The 25,742-nt window shown below is 36.8% G+C and overlaps 3 protein-coding genes, 1 non-coding gene and 1 pseudogene across 7 annotated transcripts; 2 read left to right on the forward strand and 3 right to left on the reverse strand.

Moving 5' to 3' along the window:
* Positions 1-489: 489 nt before the first annotated feature.
* LOC116136825 lies at positions 490-596 on the forward strand. Its single transcript, XR_004129067.1, has one exon. It is a non-coding gene; the product is annotated as a small nucleolar RNA R71 (small nucleolar RNA).
* A 1,793-nt stretch (positions 597-2,389) lies between these two features.
* Positions 2,390-9,901, reverse strand: LOC116136776 (protein WVD2-like 5). 4 transcript variants are annotated; one of them, XR_004129065.1, is made up of 4 exons: positions 9,218-9,901; positions 8,716-8,826; positions 5,400-6,093; positions 2,390-2,446 (listed from the first exon to the last, which is right to left on the reverse strand). XR_004129065.1 is itself a non-coding variant. In XM_031422450.1 (3 exons), exons 1-3 carry the CDS (start codon positions 9,308-9,310, stop codon positions 2,420-2,422), a joined length of 231 nt encoding a protein of 76 aa, XP_031278310.1. In that variant the 5' UTR covers positions 9,311-9,901; the 3' UTR covers positions 2,391-2,419. The 4 variants fall into 4 exon arrangements, 2 of the variants coding, with proteins under 2 accessions (XP_031278310.1, XP_031278309.1); XM_031422450.1 differs by lacking the exon at positions 5,400-6,093 and having other exon boundaries at positions 2,391-2,446; XM_031422449.1 differs by lacking the exons at positions 2,390-2,446; positions 5,400-6,093 and adding an exon at positions 6,107-6,615.
* Positions 9,902-10,247: 346 nt separating this feature from the next.
* LOC116136795 lies at positions 10,248-11,293 on the forward strand (annotated as a pseudogene).
* A 2,325-nt stretch (positions 11,294-13,618) lies between these two features.
* Positions 13,619-24,761, reverse strand: LOC116136796. The gene is made up of 10 exons (XM_031422466.1): positions 24,518-24,761; positions 22,497-22,763; positions 22,310-22,411; positions 21,266-21,562; positions 20,213-20,308; positions 19,948-20,079; positions 17,631-17,726; positions 17,366-17,497; positions 15,820-15,883; positions 13,619-15,753 (listed from the first exon to the last, which is right to left on the reverse strand). The coding sequence occupies exons 1-10, from the start codon at positions 24,596-24,598 to the stop codon at positions 13,985-13,987; spliced, it is 3,036 nt and encodes a 1,011-aa protein (XP_031278326.1). The 5' UTR covers positions 24,599-24,761; the 3' UTR covers positions 13,619-13,984.
* On the reverse strand, positions 15,745-18,756 carry LOC116136754 (methyl-CpG-binding domain-containing protein 13-like). Its single transcript, XM_031422417.1, has 4 exons — positions 18,684-18,756; positions 17,631-17,726; positions 17,366-17,497; positions 15,745-15,883 (listed from the first exon to the last, which is right to left on the reverse strand). The coding sequence occupies exons 1-4, from the start codon at positions 18,699-18,701 to the stop codon at positions 15,776-15,778; spliced, it is 354 nt and encodes a 117-aa protein (XP_031278277.1). The 5' UTR covers positions 18,702-18,756; the 3' UTR covers positions 15,745-15,775.
* Positions 24,762-25,742: the final 981 nt, after the last annotated feature.

Genomic DNA, 25,742 nt, shown 5'->3' on the forward strand with positions numbered 1-25,742 from the left:
TATTGATTCTGATTGCCCCAAGACAAGTTCGGATGATTCCTCCAACCAGGATTATAGGTATTGGAGTACGGATTGTTTTGTTGCCTCTGATTTCCTGCCAAGTAGTTAACCTGTTCTGATGATGATGAAGCTGAAGCAAACGTGTTCCCCACTTGACATTCACTGCTCACATGATTACCTGCACAAAGATCATAAGTTAGTTGAGGTGCTTGAATAGAATTTACCTGCATATTTCCCAACTACTTCTGAAGTGTTGTAAGTTGGGCTGAAATGGCCGTGTATGCATCAACTTCATGAAGACCCATAGATTTCTTCGATTGTATCCTCTCATTCGGTCTTTGATAATTGTTGCTTGCCAAAACTTCAAGCAACTCATGAGCTTCTTCAGGTGTCTTATTTTGCAATGCGCCTCCCGATGCTGCATCTACCATCGTTTGCACATTAACCATCAATCCATTATAAAACGTTTGGACTTGCATCCAAACTGGCAAACCATGGCGTGGACACCTCCTCAGTAGTTCCTTGTATCTTTCCCACGCCTCATATAATGATTCAGACTCTTCCTGGAGAAACAATGTGATATCATTTCTCATCTTCGCAGATTTGGCTGGAGGAAAGAATTTGGTCAGGAACTTCTGTGCTAATTCATTCCATGAAGTGATCGTTCCTGGTGGTAGTGCCATTAACCATCCCTTTACTTTATCCCTTAATGAAAAAAGGAACAATCTCAATCTGATGGTGTCATCTAACACTCTATTTGACTTGAAGGTATCGCAAATCTCTAAAAAGTTTGCAATGTGCAGATTTGGATCTTCCTTCAAATCTTCCTTAAATTGTACCGACTATTGGATCATCTGGATGATTGTCGGCTTTATTTCGAAAGTGTTGACCTGTACTGCTAGTCTAGTTATGCTTGACCCACTGCCATTAACCGTGGGAACTGAGAATTCCCTCAATGTTCTATTTTCTGCCATCTCAACAGCTATGGCCTCTCGTTCTCTTCCCTCTCTGTTAAGTCTTCTTGCGGTTTTTTCAATCTCTGGATCACAAGAACCACTAGCTGACGTCTAGCTCTTCGCATAAACTACACAGAAAGAGAGAAAAAGTGAGATCACAAGCTAACAAAAAAGAACAACCAAAATTAACCAATAATCAATTAAAACAAAAATAAAACTCCAATCTAGCTACACAAGAAAAATTCAATGTTAACACAAAAACCAATCACCGGCAACGACGCCAAAAACTTGATGCTTTGTTACTACAACATGCAATATAGCAAGTGCACTAGTCGTAAAAAGTAATAAAGTGATAAGTAGAGTATCGTTCCCACGAGGATTGGTTGTTAATCACTGATTTTCCTATTTGTTTTCAAGTTGGAGAAACCGAAATTTGTTTGGATTTATGGGAGAAATTAAAATTAAACTGAAAGAAAAATTTACTAAGTATTAAAAAGCTAATTAATGAAAGCAAGATTGAAGTAAGAGTAATATCAATTTAAGCAAACGAGTAGAGTTTTGACTTCATTAGGACTTTATGGATTAATTCTACGAATTATGTTACTTCTACGCTCACATGCACGGATTGTAAATCGAATTCCCTAAGTTGTAAAACATACATTTTAAGGCTATGAATTCCTACTTTTCCCTATTAAGCTTCCGCACCCAACAAAATGAAGATTAATATATCCAAGTTCATTCAGCTAATGGAATCCTAGATTGATTTCATTGATTCTCAAACCTATCTCTAGCGTTCAATACAACAATGGTGATTACCCAAGAAGTCCAACATGATTCATTTCTCAATCTCATCATGTTCAACAAATAAAATTAATAAAAATCAGAATAATCACACAATCCATACAATAGAATGTAAAAGCAATAATAATCTATTGATTAACCATAGAAATCCGAATTACATCAAAACCCTAATCCAAAGTGAGTTAGTTCATAACGAAATTAACACAAATAGCAAGAAAAACAGTAAACACAACAGTCAACATATTGAAACAAAGAAAAGAGATAAAAGATCTCCCCTAATTGATGAATCCATAAGGTTAAATCTCAAATCTTCTCTCCTTTTCTCCCAAAATGTCAAAGCTCCACTCAACAAAGACGAACCTAGACGACCTGGCTCAAAATGGCAAGTTTTTCTTATATAGTCGACCCAAAAACCTAAAAACTTTCCTAAAATAAAACTGTGCGTTTTGAAGAAAACTGGAATTCGCAGACTTCGTCGCGGAGAACCTTCCTGAACAATTCTGAATTTTACATAATTGCCCTCCGCTTGCTTCTTTGCTTGAATCTTCAATCTTCGATGCTTTCCCATGAGAACAAGCTTCATAGTGCTTCAAATCCACTTCAGAACTTCCCCGAATTCTGAGATTTGCTTGCTTCTGGGTCCAGAAACTCCAATCCGCTCATTATTTGCTCAAAGTACACATTTTGGCCTGAAACATAAAATATGTGGAGTTAAGTAGCAATTCAGGCACAAACAAACTAAGAAGCATCCAAAATCCGGCCAAAAAGCCTAAATAAAACAGTATAATCCTCAGATTTTCACTACCCATAACTAGTAAACTGGCAAATCAATTCCGCTACACAACTGGAACGGTCAAAGAGGGTGATTGGAAATAAAAACAATCAATTGTACTGAACTCAAAATCATCAGATCAAGAATAAATTGAGCATGAACTGTGACAATATTAGGTTAGGGAACCAAACATGTAATCAAGATACATTTCCTGAATATATATACAAAAGTTGAGACAAAATAATTTGGAGATGAAGGTTGGGCTTCATTCAAGAACCTAAAAGTAAATTCATTTATCAGGAAAAGGAATAATTTGAGATGGGTGAAGTGCAAAGCACAGGCAAAGGAAAATAAAGGATTAAACGATCAAGTATTTCTCATCAAGAGTGAGAGGGTGCTACTTCTTAAATCCCAATAAAAATAAACATAACCCAACAGTGAAATGTAAATACAACCACTGAAACTTAGCCCCCAAAGTAACCACCCAACTCCTTAGTCCTTGTTTCTCTAGTTTCTATCTATAAATGCACATCTTTCATACATTTTCTGATATTCTATGCTAAATCTTTGGCCAATGCTTAGTAAAATAAAATGAAAAATGAAAAATTCCAGGACTTTTAATAAATTAAACACTACTTCCATTTCGTCCCCAACTCACAAAATTTTCTTGTTTCAAGAAATAGAAATTAGATTTCCTAACCAAACGAAGAGAAATAAACATGCTCAGCTGCACACTAATGAGCTGGGATCATCAGAGATAACTTCAAAAGCTATAACATAGCAAAATGCAAACTAACTACCACCATACTAAAAAGCATGTTTGTGCCACTTGAACCTACAACCACCATAAAACACTTTTATGTAGCGAATAAATTTTCAAATCTTTCAATTAATATGCCTTTATATGATTTAGATCTTGTTTGAACAACTATCAACATTCAGGAGTAGATAAACCAAATTGGTGTGAGGACAAAATTATCTAATAATGATCATACTCAAAATCAGAGAGAACTAATAGTTTGTTTTTATATTTCTTGTATATGATCAGAAAATAATACATCAATATATAGGAAAACAAAGAACTAATCTAGGAAACAAATAATCTAATTAAGGAAATAAATAATCTAACTTCCTACTTTACAAATTTTGTTCTTAATATATATTGATTACAATCCTAATATCCTAATATAGAATTATACACTTCAACACTCCCCCTCAAGCTGGAGCATATAAGTCATATGCACCAAGCTTGCTATAGATCAAATCAATGCACCCCCCCCCCCCCCCTCCCCCGAGAGATTTAGTGAGGATGTCTACTAACTGGTCGTTGGAACTGACATGACTAGTGGTAATACATCCAAATAGAATTTTTTCCCGAATAAAATGACAATCAATTTCTATGTGCTTAGTCCTCTCATGAAATACTGGGTTAGAGGCAATATGGAAAGCAGTTTGATTATCACAGAGTAACTTCATTTGTGACACTTCTGCAAATTTCAACTCTTGGATCAGTTGCTTTAACCAAATGAGCTCACAAGTAGCTAAGGACATTGCACGATATTTAGCTTTTGCGCTTGATCGGGCAACAACAGCTTGCTTTTTACTTTTCCAAGACACTAGGTTCCTCCAATAAGAATACAAAAACCCGAAGTAGAACATCTATCAGATGGAGACCCTACCCAATCAGCATCATAATATCTAACAATGTGTGAATTACCCCTGCCCAATCAAGCAAAGGCTTGTTCTCATATAACAAACCTTTTCCTGGTGCACCTTTTATATACCTTAAAATCCGAACAACTGCATCCCAATGACTATCACATGGAGATTGTAGGAACTGACTTACAACACTCACAAAAAAAGGAAATATCAAGTTGTGTGATAGTGAGATAATTAAATTTACCAACTAGTCTTTGATATCTTCTAGGATCAGCCAGCGGCTCCCTGTCCAGATGAGAGTTTTAAATTAGGATCCATAGGAAAGTCTATTGGTCTACAATCTAACATCTAGTGCATACTTTCTCTGAGAGATAACAATACCAGATTTGGACTAAGCAACTTCTATACCAAGGAAGCAATTAAGAAGTCCTAAATCTTTAGTTTGAAAATGTCTGAATAAATGCATCTTCAATTGTTCAATACCATCTTGATCACTCCCTGTAATGACAATATCATCAACATAGACAACCAGATAGATACATTGCCCTGGTGCTGTATGTCTATAAAAGACAGAATGATCAAACTCACACCGAAGCATACCAAACTCTTGGATAACAATACTGAATTGTCCAAACCAGGCATGAGGAGACTGTTTCAACCCATACAGAGAATGACGAAGTTTGCATACCAAGGAAAACTCCCCATGAGCAACAAACCCAGGAGGTTGCTCCATATAAATATCTTCCTGAAGTTCACCATGAAGAAAGTTATTCTTAATATCCAATTGATGCAGAGGCCAATGTTGAATAGTAGCCATTGCTAAGAATAAGCGGATAGAAGACATCTTAGCAACTGGGGAAAAAGTATCAAAATAATCCATCCCATGTATCTCAGTGTAGCCCTTGGCAACTAACCGGGCTTTTAAGCGATCAACCTGACCATCAGGACCAACTTGACTGTATAAATCCAGCAACACCCAACAATCAAATGTCATGGAGGTAATGGAACTAACTCCTATGTGTGATTATGATGCAAAGTAGTCATCTCATCAACCATTGCCTGACACCATCCGAGATCAAAGAGTGCCTCATGAACATTTGAAGGGACAGAAGCAGAAGAAAGTGTGGACACAAATGCATAATATGATGAAGATAAACGATGATAACTTAAAAAATTATACATCAAATAAGGGTTACAAGTAGACCACATACCTTTACAAATGGCAATGGGAAACTGATCATCAGGAGAGAAGACCGTAGAATTGGAGGAATCAGAGTAGGATTGCCATCGATAGGAGCCTTAGGGACACTAACGGATCAAGAGTAGTACCTGTAAATGGAACAAGACTATGGTCTGTGATGGGAGACTCGGTAGTAAAAGACTGTGGGGCTATTACAGACTCAAGAAGATTGGTAATGGACGATATGGGAAGGACCGTGGTTATTGACTCATAATCTAAGGTAGATGAAGAAAAGAATGGAGACGACTCAAAAAACGTAACATCAGCAGAGAGAAAATAGCGATGTGTTGATGGATAATAACACTTATATCCTTTCTAAAGACGTGAATACCCTAAGAAAATACACTTAGTAGATTTAGCTGCCAGTTTGTCCTGACCAGGAGGGAAAACATGGACAAAGCATGTGCACCCAAAGACACGAGGAAGGATTGGATACAACGATTGATCAGGAAATAAAATGGAATGAGGTACCTTGTCACTGAGGACATAAAAGGGCATCCAATTGATTAAGAAACAGGCGGTCAAAACAGCTTCCACCCAAAACGAAAATGGACTTTATTATGTAAAAGTAGGGTACGGGCAGTTTCAATGAGATGTCTGTTTTTACGCTCAACAACCCCATTTTGTTGTGGTGTATAAGCACACGAGGACTGAAGAAGAATTCCCTGAGAAGACATGAATTTAGTAAAGGGATCAGAGAAATACTCGCGAGCATTATCACTGCGTAATACTCGAATAACAAAATTAAATTGAGTCTTAATTTCTGCACAAAAAGATTCAAAAATGGAAAATAACTCGGAACAAGTTTTCATAAGGAATAACCAAGTACAGTGTGAGTAATCATCAGTAAAGGTAACAAAGTACTAAAAACCTAAAACAGATGACACACGACAAGGTCCTCATCCATCTAAATGAACTAACTCAAAAGGGGACACAACCCGTTTATTAACACGCTTTGGAAAGGTGCTACGAGAATATATTCTAAGCTAACGTGACTATCAATTTAAAGACGATAAATTAGTTAGACCAGGATGCATCTTTTTAAGCTTTACTACACTGCGATGACCCAAACGATTATGAAGGAGTGTTGGAGATTCAGTGACAGTGCAGGCTATAGATGGTAGATGGAGAAGATAGAGGCCCTATGACTCATGTCCTATGCCAATTATCTGTCCTGTGCCTCGATCCTGTATAACAATAGATTCAGTATCAAACGATATAGAACAATTTAAAAAGCAGTTAAGTTTACTGACATAGACAAGATTAAATAGACAATTGGGAATATAGAGAACAGAGTCTAATTCTAAGGATGGAAGTGGTTTGGCATGACCTACAGCTTTAGAACCATTAGCTAAAGTAACGGATGGTAAAGATGTAACATTAGTTAAATGAGAAAGTAAGTAAGGGTTACAAAAAATGTAGTCAGAGGCACCTGAGTCAAGAACCCAAGGTCCAAGAGAAAAGACTGAGTAAGGCATGCCACTGAATTACCCGATTGAGCGATAAAGGCAATAGATGGAGAAGACTGCTTATTTTCCTAAAACTGGAGGTATTCTTCATAATCAACCCCAGTGAGAGTTAATGATGGTTGAGTGTGTCCATCAGAAGAGTCAGGACGAATGTCAGCCTGAGCAACATTAGTCGTCTGAGTAGGGCGACCATATAATTTGTAACATTTTTCCCTGGTATGGCCCCAACAATGACAGTAACTACACTTGGGTCATCCGCTTTGACCACGATCTCCCTGTTCTCCTCTATAAGTAGTTTGAGACTGAAAAGCCAGAGTAGAAAAGTTAACAATAGTAAAACTGGGGACAGTACTTAGGGATGAAACTCGAAGTAACCTAGCAAATACTTCATCAAGAGATGGCACAGTCGCGCTAGCTAAAATTTGATCTCATACAAGAGTGAGATCAGGACTAATAGCAGCAAGGGTTAGAATCATGAAGAATTTATCTCGTTGTGCTAGATCTTCTACAGCAGTTTTACTAGCAAGTAGGAAAAGATTGTACTCTACCTTGAGGGAGGCCATTTTACCAAGAAAATCTAACATACTCATATCCTGTTGTTTTAGATGCATGAGATTGGACACAACGTAATACAAGCGTTGAATATCATTGGTATACAGTAGTTTAACCCGACTCTATATCTCACAACATGTGCGGTATATTTTGTAAATGGGATGCAGATTAGTGTCAATTGATTGCCATAATAGATTACATAATAAAGCATCAGTTTTGATCGAGGAAGACTTATCTAATGTGAAGTCGGCAACCTTTGTGGTCAAGTGATCCTCTAGACATTGACCCGTACACCATAACTCGACAGAGGCAGCTAAAGAAGAATAATTTGCACTCCCAATCAACTTATCAGTGGTGATTAGTGGGAGAGACAAGAAAGAAAAACCACCAGAAGTGGAGTTTGAGTTGGAAGTAACCGTGATAACTAGCAAATCTGACCGAAAACCAGAATCAGAGGTAACACGAAGCAAACAAACAGATCTAAGCAGAATATCCAACGAGGACACCGGCAGAATCCAGTGAAGCTATTGGAGTTTGACGTCGAAGGTAATAGAACCTTAGCGGGTTTTGCTCACCGCCGTCTTCTGAGCAAGCTGGTGCCAGCGGTGAGAACTGATTCTTGTCGGAAAAGGAGATCAGAGTTGGATCTGGCGAAAAGAAACACCGCGTGTGGAGGCGCGTGCGACGGCCCTTGACATCGATTTTTGTGGGGTTTTGCCGGCGAGATGGAGACAATGAGATGTGTATGGTCAGATGGAGGTTCTGACCACCAGAGAGAGACACTTAATTGTCGCTGGAAAACTTCACTGGAAAAAAAAATTTTAAAATTTTGACAACCTAGCTCTGATACCATGTAGAAAATCTGAGAGAACTAATAGTGTGTTTTTATATTTCTTGTATATGATCAGAAAATAATACATCAATATATAAGAAAACAAAGAACTAATCTAGGAAACAAATAATCTAATCTAGGAAATGAATAATCTAACTTCCTATTTTACAGATTTTGTTCTTAATATATATTAATTACAATCCTAATATCCTACTATAGAATTATACAGTTATTAATAAAATTTAATCAATCCATGCAGGGGACAATGACAATGACATCAGATTCACACTTAATGATATCCCAACTTGAACCAATGAATTGTTAGAAGTTACATAGTTCGTAAAGCATTCTCCATACGAGTGCCATCATACTAAAATTCAGAGAAGAAAATTAGTTTTCATTTGGTTACATCTTTGACAAAAGTACAAACTTACCTTCTTTAACTCCACTGTAGGAGGAGGAAGCTCTTGGTAGAAACTCGGGATGCGAGTTGCTTTAAAGGTCAAACTCTTCCTGAGCATCTTAATCTCTGCATCTTGAGTTTCCTGCAGGATAATGGAAATACTGCCATTATTCTTAAGGCTTGGTAAGTAAGATTCATGTACCCAAGTGGGAATAAATCCATGACCTCCCTCTACCACATCCTGACGGGGAGAGGAAATACCATTAGGGTAATTACAGTCTACCACCAATATAAAATACCACCTTAGATTTGGCTTGCAAGTTAAAAACATGGACAACACCCCCAAACACCACGCAAATAGAGCACATTAATCAAAACACACAAAATTTAGTTGTTTCTTTTCCAGAGCAATGAAGATAAAGCTAGCCACACAGAGAAAGTGGTGATTAACATATATTATCATTTAAACTAAAAACAATTAGAATAGAGAAATACATACTTTAACAATTACGTTATCTATGAGGATGACATACTATGGATATGGGAAATAATTGTAGACCTTCTTGTTGAGTATAATGAAGATGACATTTAAGAAGTACATGTAGAAAACAAAACACCAACAACATCTAGGTTTAATCTAAAATTAAGAGAAAACAAGATCCCAGACTTTAAATTTCAATCCATGAAATTCAAAGTCCAACCTACATAACAAAGAATCAAAATCCTATTCTCACAGTAAAGCAATTCCAACCGTTCTTTCCCTTCCGTCTTTCTCCAACCCAACAATGGGTTCTCTTTTATTTCTTTATCTCCAGACCCACAACAACAACAACAACAACAAAAAACCAACTACTGGTTGGCCGCCATGTGAGGAGGAAGTGAAGAAAAAAATTAAGTGGCTGCCGGAATCGGCCACATCGTGGCGGAAGAATGCGATTACTTTGTGATCTCACCCGATCTGGCCTTGAACCGCCACGATCTAGCTCAGATCAAGGCAGACACCCTAAGTTGCGGCGGATCTAGAGCGTGATAGCTTCTTTCTGTTCCAAAGCAAAGATCGCAGCCGCGGAATTTGTTTCCGATAGCTGTGATATCTTTTTTAGTTTTTTATGACTTTGATCCACTGAATATATATATATATATTTTTTTTTTTTTTGGTTTAATTCAAGAGAGAAGAAGAAAAAGGGAAACAAAAGAGATCGAAGAAATGAGAGACGAAAAAGAGAGAAGGAAGTGAAAGAGAGGGAGAGAGAAAGAGAGAGAAGATAATAGAAATAGGGAAAAAGAGATTTAAAATTTAAAAATTCTGTAGGCGTAGGTGAAATTATTATATTGTCCTTTAGCAGGTGGGAATTCTAACAGAATATGACAGAAGCGTCTGTTTACCATTTCTAAATACCAATTTATCTTTACAGTCAACTTTGGTAGGTGTATGCTATTTAGCCATTTGAATTTAGTACATTTATAATCTAGACTTGAAACGATATATACAGAGAAAACTTTAAAAACCACTGCTTTTCTTACTTTCAAATTCCGGAAACTATCATTCTCATCAATTTCATAATGTACTGCATATGTTATTATTTAAGAGTAATGCTACAGTTATCGACGGGTGTGCACCGAATTTGTGCACCGAATGACGTGGCACAATCCTGACCGTTGATTTATTATCAGTTAATATTAATCAACGGTCAGGATTTTACCACGTCATTCGATGCACAAATTCGGTGTAAACTTTTCGGTAACTCTATCATTTTCCTATTATTTAATTCACTTCTAAAAGATCTACAACAATAACAATGGTGAAAAAAAAAAATGCATGATCTATTTTTGTTTTTTAAATGTATAATTGAGTGTTGTTTGAAAAAAAAATGAAATAAAAACTTGTTATTGAATGAGGTTTGATAATTAAAATGGAAATGAGCAGCTAACAAGGATCCATATGTCATCCTAACTAGCCGAAGTCGAGCGGAAAAGCAGTGTTGCATCAGGTAATTAAGCTTTCTACTAATAAAGAATCCTTCGTTTTTCTTATTCAAATCGTGTGTTCAGCTTAATTATATTATAGAGAATGGTAAAAGGGTTTATATTAATATTAATTGGCAGGACAAGGAACAGAACCAAAGTGGAATGAGAATTTTTCATTTACAATATCTGATGGCACTACAGAGCTCAAACTCAGGATATTGGACAGTGACTTAGCTACTTGCGATGACATTGTTAGGGAAGCAACGTGAGTACCAACAGGTTTTAGGATATGAAATTTGCCACAATCTTATCTTAAAATGGAGGTGGTTGATGAAAAATAATTAATAAATTATAGCTTATTGGCAGGATTTCTTTGGAGCCAGTGTTCATGAAAGGAAGCCTTCAACCAACAGCATACAATGTTGTTAAGGACAAAACATTTCATGGAGAGATTCGACTTGGCCTCGGTTTCAAGCCAGAGGTAATCCATCTGTAATTGAGCCCTGATGCATGCTCTGCTAAATTTCAGTTTGGAATTTACTCATTACATCATATTTTAGGAACGCCGTGAACGTGGTTATGAGGAAAACTTTGGCGGATGGAGAGAGTCTTCATTCACACTACCACTAAACTATTATTGACACACAATTTGCTCAAGACTACAAATGCTGCAGTCTGATAACGAAATAAGTGGTCAATTTGATTCAAACATTTCCGTTTATGACATTACTTGATTTTGTCGCTAATTTTTTGGTTCAATACTTGTACTCCACTCACTGTTTTAAAAACCGGACCGGACCGGACCGGCCGATCCAACCGGTTGGACAGGGAACCGGTCACGTGTCCGGTTCGAGTCAACACCAAAACCACTATAATGTAATGAGCCGCTTTAAACCGTTTCAAAACCGGATAAATTCAGTGAACCACCGGTCCAACCAGACCGACAGATAAACCGGTTGAATTTTAAAAACCCCTAAATCCCTAATACGCATCGCAGCTTCTTCTTCTCTGTTCTCATCTTCTTCTCTTTCTCTTTTTCTTACGAAAATTTCTCAGCTTCTTCTCTGCTCTTTGCGAAAATTTCTCAGCTTCGTCTCTATTCTTTGCGAAAATTTCCCACCTTCTTCTCTGTTCTATACAAAAATTTCTCTCTGAAATCCCACCCAAATCGCAATTGAACTCTCTGAAATCGATGATAACGTCTTCCTCCCTCGTAGAGTGCAACTAAGGCCGAATCGCACTTGGTCAGGTGCGATTTCGGCCGGATTGCACTAGGGCGGCTAGGATTTCTGTCGGATTACACTAGGTCGGTTGCGATTCTGATACTGATCATCTAAATTGTCAATAAAATGTTGGTGGTGGTGTTGGAGGTGTAGGTGGAGGTGAAGGCTTTGGTGGTGGTAGAGGGGGAGGCATTGGAGGAGGGGATTTAGGGACTTGTAAAGAACACGACGATTGGTAGGGTTGGAGTGCGTGGTGGTCAAACTTGGCCAAACCAAGTCAAACCCGGCCAAACCAAGTCAAACCCATTTGACCGAGAAGAACAATCAACAAAGCTTTTTTTTTATTTTGATTTTGGACTGTTTGATGATTGTTTCTGATCGATTGGGTTGAGAAAAAATGAAGTTTGGCTTGTGTGGATAGGCTCTTGGGATTGGTAATGGTGGCCTTGCTTGGCAACCATTGTGGCCGCAACAGTGGCCTCGTAAGGCCACCATCATGGCCACTATAGTGGCCTTGCAAGGTCACAATCCAACCTTGGAAGGCCGTCGACAACTTCGGGAGAGCAAAAGTGGAGGAAGTGGGTGTGGGGATGGGAGTAAGGAAACGGAGAAAGTGGGTAGGTATGGGAATCGGGAAGAGGAAGTGAGGTTGGAGGTGGAGCTGGCAGTGGAAGAGAGGGGACAAACTAATAATTTATATTCCTATATATATGTTTTAGGAAATTATTTTTCTGAAACATTTCGGGCGGAAAAATTATCTTCGCCTTACCTTGGGTGGTAAATTTTTGGTCCTGTAGAGGTGGATGTTTTAGTATCACTTTGTCACTTGAATTTGTTCTCATCTCCTTGTTGAAAAGTCAGAACTCACTTTAGGGCTACTCTACAGTACTTGGACGATAATGTGCATTATCCGAAAGAGCTATTGGATTGCCACGTGTTCAAATACCAAGATTTTTTCTAATATCTTTAAAATCTTTGCAATTATCAATAATGTTGAAATTTCCACGCCATGCTTTTATGACTTGTTGAGTCATTTTGTTGATCAAGATTCAGACACTAACCTTAAAATGCACAGGAATAATTTAAAGTGATCTGAATCTGATGCTTTTTATCACGTTTTTCTCATTGTTTAGAGTTGAAAATTCTATTTATAACAACATTGAATCTTTCTACCTGGTAATATTGCGTAACCCATTTTGCCTTTACTTCCTTAATTTTTCATTTTAGTGGTCCAGTAACCGTACTAGGGAACCAAATTTAACTTTATTTTGCTCTTGCAATGGCTATTAATCGTCTTTTGATTTTTGAATTGTTGTTAAATACTTAAATTATGTTAAGATTGTTGTTGAATTTGAACTTTGAATCATGTTTGACAATCTTATTAAAAAATAGAAATCTTAAAAAAAAAAAAAAGTTTTTTTAAAAATGTGTTGATGTTATCATGATGTGTGATGATGTCACCAATTGAACCGTGACTCAACCATCAGAGCGGGTTACCCTCCGATCCGGTTTTTAAAATAATGACTCCACTATCATTAAAATTAGAAATGTAAGTTTTGTTTTGCAGAATCAAAGTGAACGTGAGCATTTTTAATTTACGAATGAATCAAAATGTATGTAACCGCATTAAATCAATCTTGCAGTAGTTTAAGAACTCAAACCTTCCTGTGGCGTGAATAAATATTCATATCATTTATGAAAATCATCTCAAAACCTGAATTCACCAAAGTGGGTAACTATAATTTGAAAAAGGAAATAATATGTGCATAAAAAGGGGTTCACATGTTCCCTGTCTTGTAAATTAATACCAAATGATAGTAATCTCCAATGTACCACAGTACTGCTACAATCATTTGACAAGAAGAGGAGTGAAACATAACGATAATAACACTCGTAATATTCCTAAAGCTTTTGGCCTCTACATTTACTGAACAAAACGTACAAAAGATCGAGGCTTGAACAGTTGCTTTTGGTTTCGGCCTTTATAGTTTAGTTCCAAATTACAAGAGACACAGAAAACAAATAAACCATAGAGATAATTGTTTCAGAGGGTACATTAATTACCAATTTAATTAGCAAGCATCCAGTGAAAAAGATAATCACCTCAAATTAGGACTTCACCTTCCCATGCATTTCCTTGTTCCCTTCCAAGCATGGTTGTTGAGATGCAATGCTGCAACTTGGTAAGCTTACATTTCCTGAGGGCGGCAATGAAGGATTTACAGGCAACTGCTGCTGGGAAGCAGTTTTTTTTTCTGCTACATCAAGCTGGAATGAAACATCAGCTTGAAAAGAGCTGCATATGCTGAAATCAGGCAGCTCCGGTTTACTGACTGTCCAAGTCTGAGACGTGTGAAGTTGATGCTGGAAGTAATCCTGAATTGCCAAATTGTCATCTACAGGGATTGCACCAGTAAGTGTCTTAAATGCAAATTCCAGGCAGGGATCCGACCAAGAATCCCCAAATGGAAACACAGGCTGTGACTCTGAATTTTCGTTATTCATTTTTTTATTTTCAAGCTGTTGAGGCTGCCCCTCTGGCTTCTCATTTTCCATCTGCTGAGGCTGCCCCTCTGGCTTCTCATTTTCCAAATGCTGAGGCCGCCGCTCTGGCTTCTCATCATCCACCTGTTGGGGTTGCCCTTCAGAAACAGATTGGAGTTCAAGAGGCTTATTGATCTTGCTTGATGATTGTTCATGCAATGGAGAGCTCATGTCAGCAGGACTGTGGTGTGCATGTGTTGTTATGTGTCCAGCATCAGGGTAATGAGATGCACCATCTTCCAGACCATTTGGACACAAACCTGCATTCATTAGGGCTTCACTTTCTTTAAACTTTCTGGTTGCATTAAAGAGAGCTCGTTCACTGAATGTTAAATCGGGCACCAACTCAGGCTCAAAGCCAGCAAGTCTTTTCGAAGATCGACGTGGCAAGTTGGATTTGATTGAGTTACTGTCAACTTTTCTGGCACTGCACTTTTCCATGTTAGTCTGCTGTAAGCTCTTCCCTTGCAGGATATCAGCAGCAGGAGTTGAAACAGGAATGTTATCAGGTATACCATCAACCGGTATTTCACCAGTCAGAGTCTTAAATGCAAATTCTAAGCATGGATCTAGGTAAGAATGACCAAAGGGGAAGGATAAATGTGGTTCTGACTTGTCATCATTACTTTCAGCAGACTTCATCTTGTGCATTTGTTGCCCTGGAATAGGTTTGTTCCTGGAAGGTTTGATCTTGTGCGATTGTTCTTCATTTGATGGAATGTCTACTTCAGAAGACACACAGTCTGCCATGTCTATTACAGGGCCAGCATTGAGCTTCTTGGATACTTCAGCAGCCAACCCATTGGAAGCCAAATCTGCAGCTGAAATGGCTTCACTTTTGCAAGATTCTGCAGTTTTCTTTTTACAAACACGTTCAATGGAGACATTATCAACCACTAGCTCAGGTTCATGCCCAGCAAGTCGTTTTGAAGACCTACGAGGCAAGTTAAGCTTTTTCTTATCTTCAGATTTGTTGGAATTCTTAAGATATATTCCACTGCCGCATTCTATCCCACACTCAAGTGAGTTCTTTCCTTGCAGAGTATCAGTAGCAGGAGTTGAAACTGGCCCATTATCAGCAAAAGTCATGTTGCCTTGATTTCCCTTGGAAACTTTAGGTTTTGAAAGCACTGAGTAGCCAAAACTAGAGGTTTTCTTAGCTTCCGAACCCTTTTCAGTTACCATTTTCTCTGGGAAAATCTCAGCTGTGGCAGCTCCAGCAAGCCCAGTTTCAGCAGAAACCCTATTCCCTTGCCTTTTCTTCAAGGCCTCAACTTCTGGAAGTGCAGAGCTGCATGCTTCAGAACTCTCCTTAACTGCAGCAGCAATTCTTTTGGTTTGTCATTTTCCTCATCATTAATTGCTCATTGTTTGAGAACTGCAATAATTCAACATCTGACCTGAAAAAAGCCGTCTCCTGGTTGCAGGATGCTCCAATTTCTGCCTTTTGGCTGCAGGCGATGGCTAAGATCAACAGAAGGCAAAGCACATGAAATTTAGTTTAGATAATAGATTTTTTATACTGTAAATTGCTAACACAAATAAACTGGAAAACTAAAACGAAATGAGTATTGGTCTGCTATATACAATTAGCTAATATCGCTGCGATGAGGCATCTGCCAGAGATGGGGGTTGGTTTTAAATACATAAACTAAACCATTGACCAGCAAGCAGTAGAAGGTCCTGCTGCCCAAGGCATAATTAAGACAATTCGGAAAATATTCAAGTGTTTGAACCCTCCTATTGGCATTATCAATAGGCAGATAGTTGTCAATTAACCTGGAGAGGGAGGTGATTGCCAACACACTTCGTGATAATAACACAAGAACATATATAGATAGATAGATGGATAGATAGATAGATAGATACTCAAACTTGGGTTTGGATTCATCACACAATGAAGATTAGAATAAACACACATCAAAATAATCCCCCATTATTTTGAAGTATTTGCAGTAACTTCACAGAGTGCAACTATTTTGAGATTTTCTTCCATTAATCTTCACCATGTAATGAATCCAACAATTCCAAATTGAAGGTCGCATTTTCTTAAATCTAAGGATGTCCAGAGGAAATTTTTCTGATTTCAACTAAACCCAAATTCCAAGTTTTCCAGCCACCAAGCAGTTTGATTGATTAATGTAGATTAAGCATAATAACCTATCCTCTAACATCAGCATGATAATTTAATGAGTGCTATAATCGTATGCATGAATAGCTGGGAATAAACCCTAATATCTGTTAGGATCCCACATTGAAAGGGAAAAAGGTGGGCATGTGGGTTATAAAGGCTTGAACACCCTCCCTTAGCAAGCCGGTTTTCCAAGGAGAGTTCTACTCAAACCCATGAAAGACCCATGGCCTAGCCCACATTGTTGAGTTATTGGAGTGGGTTCCTATCAATTGTTATCAGAGCATAATCCTGCGCCTATGTGGCAACGCACGCATGGCAGGCTGACCTTTGGCTCGGGCTGCTACCCTTAGAAAGGGCATGGAGGCCCGAGGGAAAAGAGGATCCGCGTAGTCACCCAAGGGGTAAAGAGGCTGACGGGGATAAAGAGGCCGACGTGGACGTCGGTTGCGGAAGCGTGGTGGAATGTTAGAATCCCACATTGAAAGGGAAAAGAGTGGGCATGTTGATTATAAAGGCTTGGGCACCCTCCCTTGGCAAGCCGGTTTTCCAAGGAGAGTTCTACCCAAGCCCATGAAAGACCCATAGCCCAACCCACATTGTTAAGTTATTGGAGTGGGTTCCTATCAATATCCAAGCCTAGTTTCTCAATACTCCCAGCATTCAATAGATGACAGAATGCTACTTGCAGTTACCTAAATGACCTAAACGTAATTATGCAAGCTTAATGACATTAGAGATATGGTATGCAAAAGGAAGCAAAGATTATAATACTGAAGCATTATATGAAATTATAAAAATAGCTGCACACGTACCAAGGCTTCTAGATCATGAGCATCCCTTTTTGATGGTTTAAATGCATGTCTACTAATCTCTCCAGTTTCTAGATAGCGGAATACATCCTTTTTGGAGCGGAACACATATCCACTAACTGGATCTGTGTAATACTGCAGCAAGGAAGCAGTGATCAAAATAAACACATACTAAAAGGAATCAAGACATGAGCCACACACAACAAATGAGATAGATAAGCAGAGGGGCACTGTAAGTAAGGCAAGAGTTCAAAAAGAAACTCCATACCGGATCTCTTCTCACTCCAAATGCATTCTTTCTAATTTTTGTTTCCTTAATCCACCCTGGTGGTAAATCATCCACTGTAGATTTCTCAACCACAACCTAGATTTTTACAGATAATCAGAGTTACATATTGATAAAAAAAAAAAAAAAATTAATAATAATAACAAACATCTAATTCATAAATTAAGAATTTAATGATCCCATAACTTCTTAACCCCATAAATAAATACGTCTTATAACACAATGTGCCATTGCCATCTGGTTTATATTTAAATACAACAATGTTGTGCATTTTTAAGTTTTGAGATATTTACACAGCTACGGCGTCAACTGGATATAACATCTATTTAACTTATAAATAGAAAGCATCAAAAAAGCATGTAGATACACAAGAACACAGAAAAATTTTATCTTGAAGGTCATTATTTTGAAAGGAATCCTCAACCTAATTATTCAACCAAACCGACTCAACATTCTACTTTTTCTCTATTTTATTCTAAATATATTATCCCTTGTCAGTCAATTCCACACTAACATTCCAAAAGTTAGGTTACTCTTCCTAATTTTTAGCAAGATTTATAGAAAACACTTTGGTAGATGGCATCAAGAAGTTATCTGTACTCCTTAAAAATATATCTGCAGGAATTACATTTTATAATGCAACTTCAATAATATGGCGAAGCATAGAACCAGTTTGTTAGCAGGATAGTGGCTGAAGATATTTCAATTTGAGAATATGAGATTATTGGCAATTTGAGAGCTACCTTATTATATGAACTGAAAATTATTTCTTTATGGGCCATTTAGAGATGTGCTACAAGGATAGTAACAAAAGGGTTTAGTTTGTTATAGCGTTAGGTCTTTTAATAAAGAAAAACCATAGTGTCTACTAATCACAACCATTGAGTGAAAGGCTTCATAGAGTATGCAAATAAATTAAAATCTAGCAATTCTAAAAGTGGTCAACTAAGTGATGCTATGAAGTATATAAAACACCAAACACTCCCATAACAAAGCAAATAAAAAAATTATTATATGAGAAAATTCAAAACAAACTTTGCTAGCAGAACACATCTTTTTGCGTGTTTCCTTCCGCTTAGATGAGCAACTTCTGCGCTTTGCAGATTCAAGATTGCNCAGCCACCAAGCAGTTTGATTGATTAATGTAGATTAAGCATAATAACCTATCCTCTAACATCAGCATGATAATTTAATGAGTGCTATAATCGTATGCATGAATAGCTGGGAATAAACCCTAATATCTGTTAGGATCCCACATTGAAAGGGAAAAGGGTGGGCATGTGGGTTATAAAGGCTTGGGCACCCTCCCTTGGCAAGCCGGTTTTCCAAGGAGAGTTTTACCCAAACCCATGAAAGACCCATGGCCCAGCCCACATTGTTGAGTTATTGGAGTGGGTTCTTACCAATTGATATCAAAGCATAATCCTGCGCCTATGTAGCAGCGCACGTGGCAGGCTGACCCATGGCAGGCTGACCTTGGGCCCGGGCTGCTACCCCGAGAAAGGGCATGGAGGCCCAAGGGAAAAGGGGATCCGCGTAGTCACCCAAAGGGTAAAGAGGCCGACGTGGATGTTGGTTGCGGAAGCGTGGTGGAATGTTAGGATCCCACATTGAAAGGGAAAAGGGCGGGCATGTGGGTTATAAAGGCTTAAGCACCCTCCCTTGGCAAGCCAGTTTTCCAAGGAGAGTTCTACCCAAGCCCATGAAAGATCCATGGCCTAACCCACATTGTTGAGTTATTGGAGTGGGTTCCTATCAATTGGTATCAAAGCATAATCCTACGCCTATGTGGCAGCGCACGTGGCAGGCTGACCAGTGACAGGCTGACCTTGGGCCCGGGCTGCTACCCCGAGAAAGGGCATGAAAGCCCGAGGGAAAAGGGATCCGCGTAGTCACCCAAGAGGTAAAGAGGCCGACGTGGACGTCGGTTGCGGAAGCGTGATGGAATGTTAGGATCCCACATTGAAAGGGAAAAAGGTGGGCATGTAGATTGTTATAAAGGCTTGGGCACTCTCCCTTGGCAAACCGGTTTTCCAAGGAGAGTTCTACCCAAGCCCATGAAAGACCCATAGCCCAGCCCACATTGTTGAGTTATTGGAGTGGGTTCCTATCAATATCCAAGCCTAGTTTCTCAATACTCCCAGCATTCAATAGATGACAGAATGCTTCTTGCAATTACCTAAATGACCTAAACGTAATTATGCAAGCTTAATGACATCAGAGATATGGTATGCAATAGGAAGCAAAGATTATAATACTGATGCATTATATGAAATTATAAAAATAGTTGCACACGTACCAAGGCTTCTAGATCATGAGCATCCCTTTTTGCTGGTTTAAATGCATGTCTACTAATCTCTCCAGTTTCTAGATAGCGGAATACATCCTTTTTGGAGCGGAACACATATCCACTAACTGGATCTGTGTAATACTGCAGCAAGGAAGCACTGATCAAAATAAACACATACTAAAAGGAATCAAGACATGAGCCACACACAACAAATGAGATAGATAAGCAGAGGGGCACTGTAAGTAAGGCAAGAGTTCAAAAAGAAGCTCCATACCGGATCTCTTCTCACTCCAAATGCATTCTTTCTAATTTTTGTTTCCTTAATCCACCCTGGTGGTAAATCATCCACTGTAGATTTCTCAACCACAACCTAGATTTTTACAGATAATCAGAGTTACATATTGATAAAAAAAAAAAAAAAATTAATAATAATAACAAACATCTAATTCATAAATTAAGAATTTAATGATCCCATAACTTCTTAACCCCATAAATAAATACGTCTTATAACACAATGTGCCATTGCCATCTGGTTTATATTTAACTACAACAATGTTGTGCATTTTTAAGTTTTGAGATATTTACACAGCTACGGCGTCAACTGGATATAACATCTATTTAACTTATAAATAGAAAGCATCAAAAAAGCATGTAGATACACAAGAACACAGAAAAATTTTATCTTGAAGGTCATTATTTTGAAAGGAATCCTCAACCTAATTATTCAACCAAACCGACTCAACATTCTACTTTTTCTCTATTTTATTCTAAATATATTATCCCTTGTCAGTCAATTCCACACTAACATTCCAAAAGTTAGGTTACTCTTCCTAATTTTTAGCAAGATTTATAGAAAACACTTTGGTAGATGGCATCAAGAAGTTATCTGTACTCCTTAAAAATATATCTGCAGGAATTACATTTTATAATGCAACTTCAATAATATGGCGAAGCATAGAACCAGTTTGTTAGCAGGATAGTGGCTGAAGATATTTCAATTTGAGAATATGAGATTATTGGCAATTTGAGAGCTACCTTATTATATGAACTGAAAATTATTTCTTTATGGGCCATTTAGAGATGTGCTACAAGGATAGTAACAAAAGGGTTTAGTTTGTTATAGCGTTAGGTCTTTTAATAAAGAAAAACCATAGTGTCTACCAATCACAACCATTGAGTGAACGGCTTCATAGAGTACACAAATAAATTAAAATCTAGCAATTCTAAAAGTGGTCAACTAAGTGATGCTATGAAGTATATAAAACACCAAACATTCCCATAATAAAGCAAATAAAAAAATTATTATATGAGAAAATTCAAAACAAACTTTGCTAGCAGAACACATCTTTTTGCGTGTTTCCTTCCGCTTAGATGAGCAACTTCTGCGCTTTGCAGATTCAAGATTGCGTGTTTCCTTCCACTTTGATGAGCAACTTTTGCGCTTTGCAGATTCAAGATTGCATGTTTCCTTCCGCTTTGATGAGCAACTTTTGCGCTTTGCAGATTCAAGATTGCATGTTTCCTTCTGCTTTGATGAGCAATTTTTGCGCTTTGCAGATTCCAGATAACGGAGCACCTCTGGTTTTGAAAAGAATTTACACCCTGTCAATGGATCAGTGTAAATCTGCAACAAGAAAGCTGTTATATGAGAAGAAGTTACTACGGTGAAATAGTTAGAACGGTTCTCTAGAGTTTGAGAACAGATACTATCTTAGAAAATATATCAAGTTATCAAATAGACCAAAATCTTTATTAACCCTGACCATTGTAAGAAAAGCACTTAACCAAAAAAAAATGAAGAAGAATTGGTTTCCTAAAAGAAAATTGATGTTATCAATAGAATATATTTTACTTAAAGAATACTAAAAGAGTTAGACAGACTAACAAATTTAGGAGAATCTTTTATAAAATTGAAGAGCAAAAATTCACCACAACCATGCCCACAGCTATTCTATTTAAAAATAAAATACCCTTCCAAGAGTTTTCAAGCATTTACTTCATAGAAGATATCAAATCATCTTTGACCATGCAATGCACCACAAAAATCTCACCAACATTTTGGGATAAAGAACTATCACCAATAGTACTTAAATGACACAAAGTAAAGTACTAACATATGCATATTAAGTTGTAGCTAACAGCAACCAACATCAACTGAGACTTCACCAGGAAAACAAAAGAGGGTAAAAAGAGAAATGGTCGGCTGTTGAAATGCAAGTAACAAAGGTGATAAACAGAAAAATAACATAAAAGATGGTAATACATATTTCTTTTCTCTTTTTTTTCTTTTTTTTTTTTTTTTTTTTTTTTTTTTTCTTTAATAAGATAGTAAAACAAATACAAAAAGAATGACAAAAGATACATGTAATACCTTGTATGGTCTTCCGATAAGGACACCACTCTTTCGGGTTTTCAAGTCCACAACCCAGCCATCAGGTAACCAGTCAGGATGTTCATTTTCATTTGCCACAGGCTGTATGCAAAAATTAAATCAAGAACAGTTAAATCAAACTAATCAAAAAATGTGAGGAAGGATTAAGTGGGGATTTCGAACTCACTTTAATATTACTATTTTCTGAGTGCCTTCTGCTACAGTCACTAATAGGTTTAGGAATTTTCACTTTAATATCACTATTTTCTGAGTGCCTTTGGCTGCAGTCACTATTAGGTTTAGGAATTCTCACTTTACTATCACTATTTTCTGAGGGCCTTCTGCTGCTGCTGATAGAAGGTTTAGGCTCATGAAGAGTTCTTTCCACTTTAACATATCGAAGCAAATCCTCTTTGGAAAAGAATGTTTGACCAGTTCCCCGATTCATGTAACACTACAAAAGCCAAATAAATTATAAGCTTAGTAACAACGTTATGAATGGATAACTTAATTCAAAAGTTACCCATATTATAATTCAGTAAGTTCCATCTCACTTCTTTTTCTTTATTCAATTATTTACCTTAATGCATGTTCATGCTAACTTATAGTTCTAACTTCTATTGCTTAATTCCACTGTCAAAAAGACAAAGTATAATGGGAGAAAACCATAATTAACTGCACCAAATTAGTCATAAAATTTTTAAGCTGCTGCAACTGATACACACCTTCTCAAAAAATCAACAGGAGAGTGCAAGTTATCAAAAAGGAAAATCAGCTTCAAGAAAACAGATAAGATAATGTTCTCAAAATATAGAAGATATCAAACTGTGAAGAAAGAAAAAAAATTTACAGGTGCTTTGTGCAAAGTGTATGACTTAAGTTCTCAATAGTGGCGTAGTACCTAATAAAGTTTATTTGCAATTGATAAATTTCCATGGACCTTGTGAATAATGCTTACACTTAGCCAACTCCTACTACCAAACAAGTATATGCACTAGCTAACCCAAGCTTTAAATAAACAAATACACAAAAAATTTAAACCCGAAAAGTTTAAAGTTTAAGCCCAGTGCAATAAACCAAGTGAGGCAAAAACCTACAGGCAATGCATTTAACTAGTTTTGATAGCAGCCAATGACAGTCTGAACAATTAATTAATAAAAGATTTAATAATATGAGTAAAATGGTAATAGTTTTTCCACTTACAGAAATTCATAAATATTAGAAACACAGCAAATTCAAAAGCACTCAGCTCAATATAGCTTGTTCCATTCCTCGGGGTTACCAGCGACATCATTTTTCCTTCACTTTCTATATTACTAAAAACCTTTTTACCATTTTTAGAACAATGACAGCACTGCCAATAAAATTTCCAATAAAAGCAAAAGATATTTATCATCACAAAAAATAACTACTAACGCAAAAGTTAACGTTTTCTATTCAAAACTCAGGCCTTTGACTACTTTCAGAAAAATAAAAATAATTCATTTCCATTACGGGCAAAGTATTTTGCATTAATTTCCGCACCACAACAACACACTCCTTTTTAACCTCTCACTTTAATAGTCCTTAATAACAAACAAAAGAACTTATCGTCATACAAATGTCCAAAATTCCTAAATTTTTCATGAGCTATTATCAACTTTATTCCCACATCAAAAGCGATTTCACTATTACTAATGTTTGGTTCAGAGGAAGAGAAACGATATATGGAACAAGAAAAGAAAGATAGGCAGAAGAGTCATCATTCCATCCATATATTTGGACGAATATGACATATAAACAGATCATTACACGATAATTACACTTTTACGTGTTTAAATTTGACATATTTATCAACAGCTATAACACCAGAGACAAAAGTAGAAACATAAACTTTCTCCTTAATGCCTCTTATTTTTTAAATCTCTCAAATTAATATCTTTGCAACCATACGGAAAATGGCTTCCTCACTATCCTTTTCCTTACCACTCAATTTCCCTCCCTTCTAACGAACAAACTGATCAAATCAACACAAAGAATTTCTAGTACAACACTGGGTTCCTTCATGCAGGCACCAAAACACTAACATTCGACAAACTTCAATCCACATGCAACTAATATACAATTTCACTTCCTCAGACCAATCAAGTAATAACTAAACAAGGAGTAAATTACAAGTTTGCAAAACTTATAAGAATAAAAAGCCAGAAAATTCGAGTTTGATTTTACCTTAATTTTGCGCCCGTTCTTCTGAGCTTTGAACCGGACGGTCCATCCGGCGGGCAGCCGTTCCGAACTTTTCGACGGCATTATCGCGGGAATTCGACGTCTTCGATACAGAATTAACGGAATTTGACGTGTTATCAGGCGATCAAAGTGGAAGTCTCCACTTAGTCTTCGTAGGGTTTGAACCGAGATAGGTCTGTGTGTGTAAAAACGAAGCCGTAGGGAAAGGTATGTCAACGGGAAGTGAGAACAGAACATAATAATGGCAATGGAAAACCATGGTCACGTGTTCAATAAGTTTTATTTTTTATTTTTAATATATGTTGTTTTATTGCTTAGGAGGAAGGAGTTGTAAAAATTAGAGAAACCATTTTTTTTATATATAAAAACACAGTAATATTGCATCCACAACCTTCTCTTATAATCTCAATATGGTAATTCGTAATTAATCAATTTATAAATAAGAAAAAGAAACACGTAAAAAACAAACGAAACTCATTTAAAAACTGACATTAGGTTGTAGATTTAACATTAATCATAAAAAATTTTTATAATCACCATTTTATACAAATCACAGGAATAAAAATACTTAAAATACAGTGTGTGACATTAGAGAATAGTCTTTGATAATTTGTAGAGAGGTTAAAAGAATCGTGAAAACATTTGTGTATATATATATATATATATCTTGAGGAGTTAAGTCCTAAAATCACTTACCAATTAATCAAATCCAATGAAATATTTATTAAAAAACTTAGACTGTTTTATCAAACATATTAACATGATATAATCTCGAAATATATAGCTTAGTTTACAATTACATTTTACTATTAAAATAATTTTAATTAATGAAAAAAAAAAAAAACAAATTGTGTAGCAAAATGTCAACAGAACTCAAATTATTTAATCATCTGAAAATTGATCAATATAAAGTTATAATAAAAGGCAAAAATAAAACAAAAAAGGAGAAGAAGAATTTAGAGTTTGAGAGATTATACTCCAATTTATTTTACTCTTCTCAATCATTTTTCTGTTATCTTATTTGGATTAAAAAACAGAATATATGATTGTTTACTTATTGAAATCATTATTTTGAAAATCAATCTGAATCAAATAAGATTTTTTCTATTGAAAATGAAAAGTGGATGGGACTTGTTTTCTATTATCATATTTTAATATTTTTCCAACTCTATTCAACTAAAAACAATTACAATTTCCATTAAAAGTT

Source organism: Pistacia vera, unplaced genomic scaffold (assembly GCF_008641045.1).
Source record: "Pistacia vera cultivar Batoury unplaced genomic scaffold, PisVer_v2 Contig32, whole genome shotgun sequence".
NCBI lineage: Eukaryota > Viridiplantae > Streptophyta > Magnoliopsida > Sapindales > Anacardiaceae > Pistacia > Pistacia vera.